General features: G+C 41.0%; 1 protein-coding gene across 3 annotated transcripts in view; it reads right to left on the bottom strand.

The window, feature by feature from the left end:
• The window catches only part of LOC311118738 (allantoinase, mitochondrial-like), a 32,343-nt gene extending 19,966 nt beyond the window's left edge, over positions 1–12,377 (bottom strand). For all 3 annotated transcript variants that reach the window (XM_084193523.1, XM_084193522.1, XM_084193524.1), the window contains exons 1-4: positions 12,151–12,377; positions 3,753–3,904; positions 2,097–2,211; positions 1,085–1,231 (exon numbers count right to left, since the gene is read on the bottom strand). In XM_084193523.1, coding sequence (XP_084049649.1) covers positions 1,085–1,231; positions 2,097–2,211; positions 3,753–3,904; positions 12,151–12,306 — 570 coding nt within the window. In that variant the 5' untranslated portion in view covers positions 12,307–12,377. The remainder of the gene's footprint in view (positions 1–1,084; positions 1,232–2,096; positions 2,212–3,752; positions 3,905–12,150) is intronic.
• Between the last annotated feature and the right edge of the window lie 6,438 nt (positions 12,378–18,815).

The following is an 18,815-nucleotide window of genomic DNA, read 5'->3' on the forward strand; positions in this document are numbered from 1 at the left end:
TGTCCCTGTAAGTCACTACCATAGTGGACATGTCCCTGTAAGTCACTACCATAGTGGACATGTCCCTGTAAGTCGCTACCATAGTGGACATGTCCCTGTAAGTCGCTACCGTAGTGGACATGTCCCTGTAAGTCGCTACCGTAGTGGACATGTCCCTGTAAGTCGCTACCATAGTGGACATGTCCCTGTAAGTCACTACCGTAGTGGACATGTCCCTGTAAGTCGCTACCGTAGTGGACATGTCCCTGTAAGTCGCTACCGTAGTGGACATGTCCCTGTAAGTCGCTACCATAGTGGACATGTCCCTGTAAGTCGCTACCATAGTGGACATGTCCCTGTAAGTCGCTACCGTAGTGGACATGTCCCTGTAAGTCACTACCATAGTGGACATGTCCCTGTAAGTCGCTACCATAGTGGACATGTCCCTGTAAGTCACTACCATAGTGGACATGTCCCTGTAAGTAACTACTGTAGTGGACATGTCCCTGTAAGTCACTACCATAGTGGACTTGTCCCTGTAAGTCACTACCATAGTGGACATGTCCCTGTAAGTCACTACCATAGTGGACATGTCCCTGTAAGTCACTACCATAGTGGACATGTCCCTGTACGTCACTACCATAGTGGACATGTCCCTGTAAGTCACTACCATAGTGGACATGTCCTGTAAATCACTACCATAGTGGACATGTCCCTGTAAGTCACTACCATAGTGGACATGCCCCTGTAAGTCACTACCATAGTGGACATGTCCCTGTAAGTCAGTACCATAGTGGACATGTCCCTGTAAGTCACTACCGTAGTGGACATGTCCCTGTAAGTCACTACCATAGTGGACATGCCCCTGTTAGTCACTACCATAGTGGACATGTCCCTGTAAGTCACTACCATAGTGGACATGTCCCTGTAAGTCACTACCATAGTGGACATGTCCCTGTAAGTCACTACCATAGTGGACATGTCCCTGTAAGTCACTACCATAGTGGACATGTCCCTGTAAGTCAGTTGTTCGTTTGCTCTGACCTCTGCTGCTTAAAAGACATTAAAGTTCGTTTTTTTTTTCTCCCAGCTATCTGTGATTTACCAGCAGAACGCTCCCTGTTCCCTGTAGCTGGGTCATGGCGGTATGCAGGTCCGCATCCGTCACATGAGGGAACTCCTCAACTCCACTGTGGATCAGGAAACATTTAAATCCAGCCACCCCGGCCTGGATCATGGGAAGCAGCTCCAGCTGCAGAAACAGAGTCATTTGTATCAGATTGTTTTATAGAAACCACTACAGGGAGAAACCAAAGCCACACCATCACCACAGGGCTTTGGTTAATGTTCACCCGAGTGATTGGCCTTTTTCTTAATTGTAAAAAAAAAAAGATCCATCCTCTCCTCTTCTCCTCTACTTGAATTTGTACAGATCTGATAGAACTGACCAGGAGAAGGCCAGCATAATGAGCTTCCATGTTGAGTTCACCTGTCAGGTCTGTCCCAGTCAGTGCAGATCAAGGGAAGGAGATGAGGAGAGGACAGGACTGTTTGACAGTTGAGAAAGAGCCTTCCCACTGGGCACAGATGTCAGATCAACGTTTAGTTTTTATTTACATTTGGTTGAGTTGTCAACTAACGTGAATTCAACGTGAAATCAAAACAAACAAAAAAGTCACCATGTCATTGGATTTAGGTTAAAAATTGGGTGGAAAAAAAAGACAAAATGCCCTTAAGTTGATTACTTTTTGCAAATCCAATCAGTTTTCCACGTTGATGGAAACAATGTTGATTCAATCGGTTTTTACCCATTGGGTTAGTTTTAGCTATACTCTTTCTCCAACTCAGTGGCCTTGTGGTTAAAGTGTCCACCCTGAGATTGGAAGGTTGGAAGGTTGATCCCTGGCCGAGTCATACTAAAGACTGTAAAAATGGGTCCTGATGCGTCTCCGCTTGGCACTCAGCATTAAGGAGATAGATTGGGGGGAAGGCCCTGCGATAGACTAGCATCCTTTCCAAGGTACATCCCATGCTACAGAGACAGGAGATAGGCCTCTGCTCCTATGAGCCAAGACTTATGCAAGGATACTTACTTCTTCCCACAGCTAGTACTGTACCTGGTTGCCAGGGACGACCCCTCCCCAGAAGGCAGTGTCTACAAAACACTTTCCTGACGCTGCTGCCATCTTCTCATGGAGGTTATCCAGGGTGGTGGTCGGAGGGATGCTGTTGCTATGGGGACAGGAATTGAGTTCAATTTCAATTTGCACATTTTAAAACTATTTTCAATACTTTTAGATATCCTCAGCGATCCTCAGTTTGGCCAGATCTGAATGTGTTCATTGAGTACAGGAGTAGCCTAAGTTAGTCAATTTGACAGGCATGTCTGAAAATGTGATCTTTATTCAAGGTCAGCTTTAGAAAAGTAAATCTTAGGCAATCGGTGGTTTACCCTTCTTCCACTGTCTCCAACTCCTAACCCCTGCCCTGACCCCTGACCCCTGTATGTGGACAATGGGTAATGGTTCTGTGGGAAAGGAAACTCAGTCAGCCTCTATCACTCCTTACCCCTACCCATTTGGCCCTAACTCCTCAATGTCTGCATATCTGAAGGGTCTGGATTGAGATAACCAGAAAAGCTTCAACCTTACAGATCTGCTGACAATGAAGGGTTAGGGCCAAGGAGACGGGTAGGAAGCTAATTGTGACTGGCTGTTCCAATGTTCTTGGTAAGAGGACCACAATGGAAATAAATCCCAGACTTTATCCTCCATGATTATACTCATGTACATGTATGTATTTTTCAGGTTAATGTGTGCTTGTTTTTAAAATGGTAGAATTAATAAACTAAACTAAACTTAGTAGTGACTTACAGGGACATGTCCACTATGGTAGTGACTTACAGGGACATGTCCACTATGGTAGTGACTTACAGGGACATGTCCACTATGGTAGTGACTTACAGGGACATGTCCACTATGGTAGCGACTTACAGGGACATGTCCACTACGGTAGCGACTTACAGGGACATGTCCACTATGGTAGTGATTTACAGGGACATGTCCACTACGGTAGCGACTTACAGGGACATGTCCACTATGGTACTGACTTACAGGGACATGTCCACTATGGTAGTGACTTACAGGGACATGTCCACTACGGTAGTGACTTACAGGGACATGTCCACTATGGTAGTGACTTACAGGGACATGTCCACTATGGTAGTGACTTACAGGGACATGTCCACTACGGTAGTGACTTACAGGGACATGTCCACTACGGTAGCGACTTACAGGGACATGTCCACTATGGTACTGACTTACAGGGACATGTCCACTACGGTAGTGACTTACAGGGACATGTCCACTATGGTAGTGACTTACAGGGACATGTCCACTATGGTAGCGACATACAGGGACATGTCCACTATGGTAGTGACTTACAGGGACATGTCCACTATGGTAGTGACTTACAGGGACATGTCCACTATGGTAGTGACATACAGGGACATGTCCACTATGGTAGTGACATACAGGGACATGTCCACTACGGTAGTGACTTACAGGGACATGTCCACTATGGTAGTGACTTACAGGGACATGTCCACTATGGTAGTGACTTACAGGGACATGTCCACTATGGTAGTGACTTACAGGGACATGTCCACTATGGTAGTGACTTACAGGGACATGTCCACTATGATAGTGACATACAGGGACATGTCCACTATGATAGTGACATACAGGGACATGTCCACTATGGTAGTGACTTACAGGGGCATGTCCACTATGGTAGTGACCCCTCCTGCAGCAGCGGCCCTCGTGGCGGTCCAGAATCCCTCCCAGGTGGTGCGACCCGGTTCATTCACATGGACGTGACAGTCCACGATACCAGGCATCACCAGACTGTCTCCCACATCCAACACCTGCCATCAGAGTAACAAATATATGTTATAGATACAGCTATACATATTATAGCACCTGCCATTACAGTAATGCTACATCAGTAATGATATGATCAGTAATGCTACATCAGTAATGCTATGATCAGTAACTCTACATCAGTAATGCAATGATCAGTAACGCTACATCAGTAATGCTATGCTCAGTAACTCTACATCAGTAATGCAATGATCAGTAACGCTACATCAGTAATGCTATGATCAGTAACTCTACATCAGTAATGATATGATCAGTAACGCTACATCAGTAATGCTATGATCAGTAACGCTACATCAGTAATGCTATGATCAGTAACGCTACATCAGTAATGCTATGATCAGTAACGCTACATCAGTAATGCTATGATCAGTAACTCTACATCAGTAATGATATGATCAGTAACGCTACATCAGTAATGCTATGATCAGTAACTCTACATCAGTAATGCTATGATCAGTAATGCTACATCAGTAATGCTATGATCAGTAACTCTACATCAGTAATGCTATGATCAGTAACTCTACATCAGTAATGCTATGATCAGTAACGCTACATCAGTAATGCTATGATCAGTAATGCTACATCAGTAATGCTATGATCAGTAACGCTACATCAGTAATGCTATGATCAGTAACGCTACATCAGTAATGCTATGATCAGTAATGCTACATCAGTAATGCTATGATCAGTAACGCTACATCAGTAATGCTATGATCAGTAATGCTACATCAGTAATGATATGATCAGTAACGCTACATCAGTAATGCTATGATCAGTAACGCTACATCAGTAATGCTATGATCAGTAACACTACATCAGTAATGCTATGATCAGTAATGCTACATCAGTAATGATATGATCAGTAACGCTACATCAGTAATGCTATGATCAGTAACGCTACATCAGTAATGCTATGATCAGTAATGCTACATCAGTAATGCTATGATCAGTAACGCTACATCAGTAATGCTATGATCAGTAACTCTACATCAGTAATGATATGATCAGTAACGCTACATCAGTAATGCTATGATCAGTAACGCTACATCAGTAATGATATGATCAGTAACGCTACATCAGTAATGCTATGATCAGTAACCCTACATCAGTAATGCTATGATCAGTAACGCTACATCAGGAATGCTATGATCAGTAACTCTACATCAGTAATGCTATGATCAGTAACGCTACATCAGTAATGCTATGATCAGTAACGCTACATCAGTAATGCTATGATCAGTAACGCTACATCAGTAATGCTATGATCAGTAACGCTACATCAGTAATGCTATGATCAGTAACGCTACATCAGTAATGCTATGATCAGTAACGCTACATCAGTAATGCTATGATCAGTAACGCTACATCAGTAATGATATGATCAGTAACGCTACATTAGTAATGCTATGATCAGTAACTCTACATCAGTAATGATATGATCAGTAACGCTACATCAGTAATGCTATGATCAGTAACGCTACATCAGTAATGATATGATCAGTAACGCTACATCAGTAATGCTATGATCAGTAACGCTACATTAGTAATGCTATGATCAGTAACTCTACATCAGTAATGCTATGATCAGTAACGCTACATCAGTAATGATATGATCAGTAACGCTACATCAGTAATGCTATGATCAGTAACGCTACATCAGTAATGCTATGATCAGTAACGCTACATCAGTAATGATATGATCAGTAACTCTACATCAGTAATGCTATGATCAGTAATGCTATGATCAGTAACTCTACATCAGTAATGCTATGATCAGTAACTCTACATCAGTAATGATATGATCAGTAACGCTACATCAGTAATGATATGATCAGTAACGCTACATCAGTAATGCTATGATCAGTAACTCTACATCAGTAATGCTATGATCAGTAACGCTACATCAGTAATGCTATGATCAGTAACGCTACATCAGGAATGCTATGATCAGTAACGCTACATCAGTAATGCTATGATCAGTAACGCTACATCAGTAATGCTATGATCAGTAACGCTACATCAGTAATGATATGATCAGTAACGCTACATCAGTAATGCTATGATCAGTAACGCTACATCAGTAATGCTATGATCAGTAACGCTACATCAGTAATGCTATGATCAGTAACGCTACATCAGTAATGCTATGATCAGTAACGCTACATCAGTAATGCTATGATCAGTAACGCTACATCAGTAATGCTATGATCAGTAACTCTACATCAGTAATGATTTGATCAGTAACGCTACATCAGTAATGATATGATCAGTAACTCTACATCAGTAATGATTTGATCAGTAACTCTACATCAGTAATGATTTGATCAGTAACTCTACATCAGTAATGATTTGATCAGTAACTCTACATCAGTAATGATTTGATCAGTAACTCTACATCAGTAATGCTATGATCAGTAATGCTACATCAGTAATGCTATGATCAGTAACGCTACATCAGTAATGCTATGATCAGTAACGCTACATCAGTAATGCTATGATCAGTAACGCTATATCAGTAATGATATGATCAGTAACGCTACATCAGTAATGCTATGATCAGTAACGCTACATCAGTAATGATATGATCAGTCTTAATCCTGGTCCTGGGCATTACTATGAACGCGTATAACTATTTATAACCGCATTTCTTAACTCTGGTCCTTGGGACCCAAAGTGGTTCACATTCTGGTTTTTGCTTTACCTGATTCAAATCATCAAAACTTGATGATGAGTTTATCATTTGAATCAGCTATGTAGTGCTAGGGCAAAAAACAAAAATGTGCACCCCCTTGGGTCCCAGGACCAGAATTAAGAAACACGGTTATAAATAGTTACGCACCTTCATAGTAATGTTCAATCAGTAGTGTTATGTTATAGATACAGGCTGTGTCCCAAATGGCACCCTATTCCCTATATAGTGCACTACTTTTGACTAGGGCCCATAGGGCTCATAGAACTTTGGTCAAAAATAGTGCACTATGTAGGGAATAGGGTGCTATTTGGGACCCAGACATAGTAATACAGATGTTATTACAGTGTAATAAAATTGTTAAAGAATGACGAACGACTTCAGCAATCTAGGCCACAAAATAGCCTAGATTGAACTACGACTACAGATGGCTGGTATGAATACACTGAATGACAAATCAGTATATTTCCTCTCCAACAGGGGGAGTAAGTGAGCCAGAGAACCAAGTTTTAAGTTTCAAGTTTTATTAGTCTTATGTACAGGATACACATGGTAGACACCGTCCAACGAAGTGCTTACTTGCCGGTTCCTTTTCAACAATGCAACAACAATAAGAAATAATAAAAGATCAGTAAGTTGCAAAGAAAAAAACCATATCTCAGACTGGCCAATAAAAATAAAATATTAAGATAGGCAGTCTGAGATATGGTCAGCATCCCGGAGTCGCCTCTTCACTGTTTACGTTGAGACTGGTGTTTTGCGGGTACTATTTAATGAAGCTGCCAGTTGAGGACCTGTGAGTCGCCTGTTTCTCAAACTAGACACTCTAATGTATTTGTCCTCTTGCTCAGTTGTGCACCGGGGCCTCCCACTCCTCTTTCTATTCTAGTTAGAGCCAGTTTGCGCTGTTCTGTGAAGGGAGTAGTACACAGCGTTGTACGAGATCTTCAGTTTCTTGGCAATTTCTCGCATGGAATAGCCTTCATTTCTCAGAACAAGAATAGACTAACGAGTTTCAGAAGAAAGTTATTTGTTTCTGGCCATTTTGAGCCTGTAATCGAACCCACATTTGCTGATGCTCCAGATACTTATCTAGTCTCAAGAAGGCCAGTTTAATGCTTCTTTAATCAGCACACTGGTTTTCAGCTGTGCTAACAAAATTGCAAAAGGGTTTTCTAATGATCAATTAGCCTTTTAAAATGATAAACTTGGATTAGCAAACACAACGTGCCATTGGAACACAGGACTGATGGTTGCTGATAATGGGCCTCTGTACGCCTATGTAGATATTCCATTAAAAATCAGCCGTTTCAAGCTACAATAGCCATTTACAACATTAACAATGTCTACACTGTATTTCTGATCAATTTGATGTTATTTTAATGGACAAAATAATTGCTTTTCTTTCGGAGAACAAGGACATTTCTAAGTGACCCCAAACTTTTGAACGGTAGTAAATATACACTGAACAAAAATATAAACGCAACATGTAAAGTGTTAGTCCCATGTTTCATGAACTGAAATAAAATATCCTAGAAATGTTCCACTCGCACAAAAAGCTCAAATTGTGTGCACAAATTTGTTTACATCCCAGTTATTGAGCATTTCTCCTTTGCCAAGATAATCCATCCACCTGACAGGTGTAGCATATCAAGAAGCTGATTAAACAGCATGATCATTACACAGGTGCACTTTGTGCTGGGGACAATAAAAGGCCACTCTAAAATGTGCACTTTTGTCACACAACACAATGCCACAGATGTCTCAAATTTTGAGGGAGCGTGCAATTGGCATGCTGACTGCAGGAATGTCCACCAGAGCTGTTGTCAGAGAATGTAATGTTAATTTCTCTACCATAAGCCAACGTTGTTTTAGAGAATTTGGCAGTATGTCCAACCGGCCTCACAACCGCAGACCACTTGTAACCACGCCAGCCCAGGACCTCCACATCTGGCTTCTTCACCTGCGGGATAGTCGGAGACCAGCCACCCAGACAGCTGATGAAACTGTGGGTTTGCACAACCAGAGAATTTCTGTACAAACTGTCAGAAACTGTCTCAGGGAAGCTCATCTGCGTGCTCATCGTCTTCACCAGGGTCTTGACCTGACTGCAGTTCTGCGTTGTAACTGACTTCAGTGGGCAAATGCTCACCTTCGATGGCCATTGGCACGATGGAGGTGTGCTCTTCACGGATGAATCCCGGTTTCATCTGTACCCGGGCAGATGGCAGACAGTGTTTATGGCGTTGTGTGGGCGAGCGGTTTGCTGATGTCAATGTTGTGAACAGAGTATCCCATGGTGACGGTGAGGTTATGGTATGGGCATGCATAAGCTACCGACAATGAACACAATTGCATTTTATCGATGGCAATTTGAATGCACAGAGTTACCATGAAGAGATCCTGGGGCCCATTGTCGTGCCATTCATCCGCCGCCATCACCTCATGTTTCAGCATGATAATGCCCGCACCCATGTCGCAAGGATCTGTACAAAATTCCTGGAAGATGAAAATGTCCCAGTTCTTCCATGGCCTGCATACTCACCAGACATGTCACCCATTGAGCATGTTTGGGATGCTCTGGAACAACAGTGTGTTCCAGTTCCCACCAATATCCAGCAACTTTGCACAGCCATTGAAGAGAAGTGGGACAACATTCCACAGGTCACAATCAACAGCCTGATCAATATGCAAAGGAGATGTGTCGCGCTGCATGAGCCAAATGGTGGTCACACCAGATACTGACTGGTTTTCTGGTCCACGCCCCAACTTTTGGTTAAAGGTATCTGTCACCAACAGATGCAAATCTGTATTCCCAGTAATGTGAAATACATAGATTAGGGTCTAATGAATTGCGTAACTATGGACCACCCACACGTAAAAATGTATGCGCACATGACTGTAAGTCGCTTTGGATAAAAGCGTCTGCTAAAATGGCATATTATACAGAAGGATGCTAATTCGTAAATTTTCTATCCGAATATTTTGCATAAAGATAAGCATTATTACGTTATAGAAGTAACTCTGGTAGGCCCAAAACATTCTTCCTTTTCATGCAGTAGCTAACCCTAATAATAGTAACACCTCACCAAACCTTCACAAAAGTTGCTTAACTTTATTAAGGTCATATCTAAAGTAAGTCAAGCCATTGTTTACAGGGAAAAATACGAGCAGGATGTTATATCGTGGCAAACACAGCATTACAGTTGGAACTTAATTTGGCAAAAGAAAAATGGCTCAACAGAATGAAACAAAACATTTGCGAGCTAGTTTAAACCTTCACAAAGGTTTTGAACAGGCTAGATTGCAGCAATTACCAAGAAAGGCTAGTTCCTATTGTACCCAACTAATGACAGCAATGGCCTACTGTTATTTATTTGACATCTTTAAACTAAATACTGATCACACAATTAAAAAGACAGATCAAACTTAATTTAGCCAACGAAAATGTCTCAACAGAATTAAACAAAACACATTTTGCATATTTAAATAGCTGGTTTTGATCAATAAATAGGCTTACAAAAATAACAATATATACAATAAGAATGATAAAACAAATTATTATGAATACAAAAATAAATAAATGTAAGTTCCAAAATAAAATAGAAAGTTTCACAGTAGTCTGCATCATAGCCAACGTTATTCTCATCTGAGTCCACTACAATATAAAAATGTGTCCACATGGATATTAAAACCTGTCCACTTTTTCCTCTAACTGTCGTTTTACTTAAATGAAAAAGGCCTCCATCTTCGCAATCAACAGTAGCCTGCCTCTCTCGCTCTCCTCAGCAGCAAGCGCACATGCGCGCAAGGAGTGTGAGAATGGTGCTGAAGCATGAATTCAGGGTGTAGATAGATATATTTAATTAATCTGCTTTTACATTTTATTCACTAACCTGTGTAGGCCTTTTACCCCTCAGTAGCCTACTGGCGTTACCGCGTGATTCAGAAATTAGGGAGAGAGATTTTTAATTAGAGAAGAATGGATTAACCTTTTCGATGCCAGTTCAGAACTTTATTTTGCTGGTCGGAACAGTGGAACGTAACAATTTTTTAAATTTTTTTAGAAATAATTTCCGTTCCAACCCCTGCTCAGAGCGTTCAATGAACGTTTCAATAAGACCTTTAATAACACTGCTAGCTTAATTTGGGTTAACTGTTTTGAACTCCAAGCACAGATAGGACATATGGAAATCCATTTGCTTAGGCATTAATCATGCAAACACATTTCTTTTTTATTGTGGCATGGCATCAGTGAGATTCAAACGTATGATCTTCTGTTTTGCTGACGCTGAGAACTGAATGTTTCTCAAAAACATTCTTATAATGTTACTAGAATGTTACTAATGTTTTCTTGTGGTTTTTATGGAACGCTTTTTTAATGTTCTGAGAACTTTAAATAGAACCATGTTCACCTTGTGCTACCTTGTCCTGGACCTGCTGTTCTCTCTCTCTCTCTCTCTCTCTCTCTGTTCTCTCTCTCTCTCTCTCTCTCTCTCTCTCTCTCTCTCTCTCTCTCTCTGTTCTCTCTCTCTGTTCTCTCTCTGTTCTCTCTCTCTCTCTGTTCTCTCTCGCTCTCAATGTTCTACGTCTGCTTTGCTTGCTCTCTGGGTTTTTAGGCTCAGTTTCTGTATAAGCAAATAGTGAAAACTACTTATGTAAAAAGGGCTTTATAAATTGATTTGATTTGAACCATGAGGAAACCTGCAGAAAACATTATGCTGAAGTATTGAAATTCCCACAGAAGAACGTTGTTTCTTAACTGTTCTCTGAACTATTTGAGAACATTCCCAATGTCAAACCAGTTGGAGAAAACGTTACTAGAACATGTTTAATCATGTTTGAATAACATTCAAAATAACATTATTTTGTCAAGTTCTTTAAATGTGCTAATAATGTTCCAAAGCCAAGCAACTATCCTGCACTATTCCCAGAACGTTGTGGGAAGGTTGTATGCTAAATAACCATAGGACAACCAGGGTCTCACCAAGCTCTAAGAAACATATAGTTCTCAGAACGTTATGCGCTAGCTTGGCAGCCAGGTCACCCGTGATACAAGTCAGTATTTGACGTCCATCCATGTCTGAGGACGTCGGGAGATGATGTGGAAACCGGCCACTAGGGTTTTGGTTTTGGTAAGGTGCTGAGGACGGGGATAGTGGATGGGCCTAAGAATATGCCTTTGATTCCAAAGGTTGCAAGTTCAAATCCAGCAATAGAAAATTGTTTTTGAGATTTTTGTTTTAAACCTATCCCAATCCTTAACCCTTACCTTAACTATTCGGAGTTAATGCCTCAACTTAACCTTAAACACTTCAAAATTTGACGTTTGAGAAGCATGGATGAATGTCTAATTCTGACGTGAGACTGTGAGAGCTAGTAGAGCTGGGAAGTGTTTGTCTTCATTGGAAATTATTGCACAAACATTCTGAGCAAACAAAATAGTAATTAACGCAAAAAATAGCAATAATAAAGCTTAAGTTGAGCAGAAGCCGGAAAAAGACGCTCCTCAGCTCCACCAGAGAGCCACACAGAGCCTACCTCACAGCCAGCGGCAGCATCCCCAGCAGAACCACTGGAGTCTGGGAGGACTTTGTGTATCTTCCCCTCCTTGATGACGATCAGAGCAGGCCGTATCTCAGTGCCACACAGAACCCTCCTGCTCCTCACTGCACTCACGGTCGACCCAGGCTCCATTACTGTTGGACTACCTGGGCTAGTCTAAAGAGTGAAACAACTGGGCTCTGCTTTTAAGTCTGGTCTGTGTACATATATTCAGTGGAATACTGTTGAGGCACCTCCCCCAAGGCAGGCAAGCGAGGCTTGCGTAACATAGTGTTCACAGACAGTGATAAAGGTTTGTTGACCTCTCCTTTGGTCTGTACACAGAATGAACCCACGAGCCAAGCACTGTGTATAAAGCAGCCAGCTTTGAGGGGGATGTATGTTAGTAAAATATGTCTAGTAAGATCCATCTCTCTTTAACATTAGATTTGCAACTTTTACACTATCCTTGGATGTGATGTGGCCAAGCCACATTCCTGAATCATGTGAGTGCGTGTCACGACTTCCTCCGAAGCTGCCTCCTCTCCTTGTTCGGGCAGGCTTCGGCGTTCGTCGTCACCGGCCTTCTAGCCACTGCCGCTCCTCATCTCATCACTCCATTTGTTTTGTCTTGTCTATTACACACACCCCTCATTAGTACATGTATAAGTGTTCCCTCTGCCCCCCTTGTCCTTGTGGGTGATTGTTTAATGTGAGGAGATAGTAGCTCGGTTGAGCGATGTGTATTTTGTATTGGTTGTATCGGTTGAACGGTTGTATTTTGTATTGCTGGGGTATATTTTCCCTGTGCACCTGTTTCGTTCCAGTGAGCCTGTTTTGCGCACTGGACTGTTTGACGCTATCCAGCGTAACTCTGTGCTACGGAATAAACTCTGTATTCTGTGATTTACCCTCCTGCGCCTGACTCCTCTCACAGTGCAGCTATTATCATACTGTAAATGCCATAGTATTTAGACACTGAGTGTACAAAACATTGGAAACACCTGCTCTTTCCATGACATAGACTGACCAGGTGAATCCAGGTGAAAGCTAATCAACCTTTATTGATGTCACTTGTTAAATCCACTTCAATCAGTGTAGATGAAGGGGAGGAGACAGATTTAAAGAAGGATTTTAAAGCCTTGAGACAATTTGTCACGGTGTATAAATGGTGTGGTGTGGAATCAGGCGCAGAAGCAGATGTACAGTCCAACAAGACTTTACTAGCGAGTGCAAAATAATCCAAAAACGGCCAGAGGCCAAACAGACGCACACAGGCGTCAAACACGAGCGCACAAACACAGGGCGCAAAAACTCTCCTCAACCGAGGAGGAAGCTAATCGTAACTGGCGTACCGAAACACGGGTTACGCACAAACACCTGACACGAAACAATTACACACAACACTACACTAACAACAGGGAAACTAAATAGGGTGCGTAATGAGACATAACACAGGACAGGTGTGGCTAACAGACAAAACTAATCAAACAGGAAACATGGAACATACAACGGTGGCAGCTAGAATTCCGGAGACGACGAACGCCGAAACCTGCCCGAACAAGGGAGAGAGGCAGCCTCGGCCGAAACCGTGACACAATTGAGACGTGGATTGTGTATGTGTCCCATTCAGAGGGTGAATGGGCAAGACAAAATATTTAAGTTACAATTGACGGAGTCACCCATAATTCACCTAATGATATTTTGAAGGAAGAAACAAAGTATTTTAAGCATATGTTTTCTTTTCAGTCGCCTCCATCTCCTCTAACTGAAGCTAATTTTAGAGATTTTTTTCCTATTGATAATGTCAAATTAACAGCCACACAGAAAGACTCATGTGAAGGTGAAATTACAGAGGAGGAACTTCTGGATGCAATTAAAGACTTTAAGTCCGGGAAAACTCCAGGGTTGGATGGCATACCAATCGAGGTATACCAAACCTTTTTTGATATACTAAGAGGACCGTTATTAGCATGTTTTAACCACTCCTATGTAAATGGTAGATTATCTGACACTCAAGAAGAAGGTCTGATCTCATTATTACTGAAACAGGATACAAGTGGAAAATATAAAGATCCAGTCCATTTACAAAATTGGAGGCCCCTTACACTTCAGTGTTGTGATGCAAAAATCCTAGCAAAATGTATAGCGCATAGAATTAAAAAGGTATTGTCGGATATTATTCATTCTAATCAGACAGGTTTTTTACATGGAAGATACATTGGAGATAATATAAGGCAAGTATTGGAAACAATAGAACACTATGGAAAATATGGGAAACCAGGCCTGCTATTCATAGCAGACTTCGAAAAGGCATTTGATAAAGTTTGACTGGAATTTATATATAAATGCCTTGAGCATTTCAATTTTGGAGAATCTCTTATAAAATGGGTCAAAATCATGTATAGTAACCCTAGGTGTAAAATAGTAAATAATGGCTATTTCTCAGAAAGTTTCAAACTGTCAAGAGGAGTGAAACAAGGTTGTCCACTATCGGCATATCTATTTATTTTGGCCATCGAGATGTTAGCTATTAAAATCAGATCCAATAATAATATCAGAGGATTAGAAATACAGGGCTTAAAAACAAAGGTGTCATTGTACGCAGATGATTCATGTTTTCTTTTAGATCCACAACTAGAATCCCTCCACAGCCTCATAGAGGATCTAGATACATTTTCTAACCTCTCTGGATTAAAACCAAATTATGACAAATGTACTATATTACGTATTGGATCACTAAAAAATACAATTTTTACATTACCATGTAGTTTACCAATAAAATGGTCTGATGGTGATGTGGACATACTCGGAATACATATCCCAAAGGAAATAAATGATCTCACTTCAATCAATTTTAATAGAAAGTTAGCAAAAATAGATAAGATCTTACTACCATGGAAAGGAAAATACCTGTCAATTTGTGGAAAAATCACCCTGATTAACTCTTTAGTATTATCCCAGTTTACCTATTTGCTTATGGTCTTGCCTACGCCTAGCAAACAGTTTTTTAAATTATATGAGAAAAAAATATTCAATTTTATTTGGAACGGCAAGCCAGACAAAATTAAAAGAGCATATTTATATAATGAATATGAATTCGGAGGACAGAAATTATTAAATATTAAAGCATTAGACCTATCACTAAAAGCTTCAGTCATACAAAAGTTATACTTAAATCCGAACTGGTTCTCAAGCAAATTAGTAAGATTGTCTCACCCACTGTTCAAGAAAGGCCTTTTTCCCTTTATTCAGATTACAACCTCTCACTTTCAGTTATTTGAAAAGGAAATAATCTCCCAAATGTCACTATTTCTAAAACAAGCCATAGAAAGTTGGTTGCAATTTCAATTTAATCCTCCAGAAACGACAGAACAAATAATGCAACAAATATTATGGTTAAATTCAAATATACTAATTGACAAAAAACCTTTATTTTTTGACAGAATGTTTAAAAAAGGTATAATCTTCGTAAATGATATCATCGGTAGGACTGGTGGAGTTATGTCGCACATGCAGCTGACAAAAACATATGGAAATGTCTGCTCTACCCAAAATTACAACCAAATAATTGCAGCCTTACCGCAAAAGTGGAAGAGGAAAGTTGAAGGGGGAGAAAGTAAGGAACTTGTCTGTCGGCCTTGCATTAAAGAACATAATTGGTTAAGGAAAACTGTGATAAATAAAAAAGTATATCAGTTTCACTTAAGGACCAAAGGATTGACAGCAGTCCCATATAGATTGCAAAATAGTTGGGAAGAGATCTTTGACGTACCGATCCCATGGCATAGTGTTTATGAACTGACACGCAAAACGACACCGGATTCAAAAATTAGAATCTTTCAATTTAAATTATTATATAAAATTCTTGCTACCAATAGAATGTTATTTATATGGGGGATACAATCTTCCCAGCTCTGCAGATTTTGCTGTGAAGAGATAGAATCATTAGATCATTTGTTTTGGTTCTGTCCATTTGTAGCTTGTTTTTGGACACAGGTCCAGGAATGGCTAAAGGATTGCAATATTTACCTGGAACTAACCTTGCAGATAGCATTACTGGGTGATCTGAAAAGTCATAGTCAATCAATCAATAATATAATAATACTTTTAGCAAAAATGTTTATTTTTAATTCACAATCTGTAGAAGCAATGAGAATAGAAAGGTTCAGAACTTTTGTAAAACATCACAGTACGGTTGAAATATATATGGCAAATAGAAATCCTATATGGATGGTGTTAAGAGATGGGAGGTATTGAATAGAGTTGAAGGATGGGACTAATAACAAATAACAACAAATAATAACAAAGATAGCTAATAATGTAAGCATACTGTGTCCATAATAAGTATATAGGTTGTATGTTGGGAGCTTTTGGGAAAGAGCACAGTTAGAAAGATATGGCATTTAGAAGCAAACCGGATGGACATCATGAAAATGATCGGAGAGGTTGAGAGTAGAAGAAGTTCAGGAGCAAAAAAATAAATAAATATATATATTTTTTATATATATAGATATAGAATTATTGTAAAATTAACTCTGTCCATAAGGTGTAGATAGTAAGTATAGACCGGAAGTAGAGCCCTGGGCGTTGTTGTTCACTAATTTACTCCAAGTAGGGAAAGGATGGTGGGGTTGAAAAGTAATAAAGGGGAATATATATATAAAAAATTTAAAAAAACATGGGGGGATTGGAAGTGATGCAGACAATTACATTTATAGAAGATACAATCTATCGGCAATATTAAGCTGATCCATCCCCCCGAAAAAAAGAAGAAAAAAAAAAAAATATATATATATATATATATATATATATTTAAGTGTCTTTGAACGGGGTATGGTAGTATGTGGCAGGCGCACCGGTTTGTGTCAAGAACTGCAACACTGCTGGGTTTTTCACGCTCAACAGTTTCCTGTGTGTATCAAGAAGCAGCCAGCATGGGGGCGGCAGGTAGCTTAGTGGTTAAGAGCGTTGTGCCAGTAACAGAAAGGTCGCTGGTTCTAATCCCCGAGCCGACTAGATGAAAAATCTCTCGATGTGCCCTTGAGCAAGGCACTTAATCCTAGTTGCTCTGGATAAGAGCATCTGCTAAATGACTAAGAATGGTCCACCATCCAGACAACTTGACACAACTTTGGGAAAGCATTGGAGTCAACATGGGCCAGCGTCCCTGTGGAACACTTTTGACACCTTGTAGAGTCACAGTTGATTAATGCACTGCAGGCGCACCGGTTTGTGTCAAGAACTGCAAGACTGCTGGGTTTTTTCACGCTCAACAGTTTCCTGCGTGTATCAAGAAGCAGCCAGCATGGGGGCGGCAGGTAGCTTAGTGGTTAAGAGCGTTGTGCCAGTAACCGAAAGGTCGTGTGTGGATATTTTTGCAGGGACATGTGGTGTGGGAGAGCTATTGCCTTTACACTGCACCAATCAGAGGGGGTGTAGATGTCTACATGCAGAGGTAGTGTGGGAGACATCTCTTAAAGACATCTATTTACACTACACAAGTATCTCTCCTGGACCTAGTTTGTGTCTTATCTGTAGCTAATCGGGTGTATGAAATAGATAAATGCGTGGTAAAGTAACTCATCTTGTTCATTACTCTAATATACATATTTGTCAGTGATTGCATAAAGAGCAAGGGGAGACTAGAGGTAACAGTATAACGTCTCTTTAAGGAGGCTCTTCAGATACTGCTCTGTCAGCAACAACTCATTCTACCAATACATTATTCAAGCCCCAGCACCACTAAACTGAGAGACTTAGAGGAGAGAGAGAGAGGAGAGAAGTGGAGAGGAGAGAAATGGAGAGGGAGTAGAGGAGAGAGAGAGGAGAAGAGATGGAAAAGAGGAGAGAGAGAGGGGAGGAGGATAAGAGAGGAAGGGAAAAGAGAGGAGAGAGAGAGAGGAGAGGAATGGAAAAGAGAGGAGAGAGAGGGGGGAGGAGGATAGGAGAGGAGTGGAAAAGAGAGGAGAGAGAGAGGGGAGGAGGATAGGAGACGAGTGGAAAGGAGAGGAAAGGAGAGAGAGAGGAGGAAAGGAGGAGTAGAGGAGATGTGAGAGAGTAGGAGAGGAAATGAGTGTAGAGAAGAGGATAGAATATCAGTTTACCTCTGGCTCTGTAGTTTCTAAGTCATATTCCTTCTTCATCTGATGGGTGTTTATGTGGGCCATAAGGCCTGAGGTTGTGTGCGTCTCTACTCCTCTACTTTATAATATTCACTGGATTAGCTGGCTCTGAGAGCTAGACCATGACACATTAATGTTGTTGAATTAAATACATGTATTGCAGAGAGAGCAGAAAAGATGGAGGGAGAGAGATGGAGATAGAGAGGGAGGGATAGCAGAGAGGTAGGGTGAGATACGAGAGAGCAGAGAGGGAGAGAGGGATAGCAGAGAGGTAGGGTGAGATACGAGAGAGCAGAGAGGGAGAGAGGGATAGCAGAGAGGTAGGGTGAGATACGAGAGAGCAGAGAGGGCGAGGGATAGCAGAGAGGTAGGGTGAGATACGAGAGAGAGCAGAAAGGGAGAGGGATAGCAGAGAGGTAGGGTGAGATACGAGAGAGCAGAGAGGGAGAGAGGGCGAGGGATAGCAGAGAGGTAGGGTGAGATACGAAAGAGAGCAGAGAGGGAAAGAGGGAGAGGGATAGCAGAGAGGTAGGGTGA

The sequence above is a fragment of the Coregonus lavaretus genome (assembly GCF_964263955.1).
Source record: "Coregonus lavaretus genome assembly, contig: HAP1_SCAFFOLD_2402, whole genome shotgun sequence".
NCBI classification, from domain to species: Eukaryota; Metazoa; Chordata; class Actinopteri; order Salmoniformes; family Salmonidae; genus Coregonus; species Coregonus lavaretus.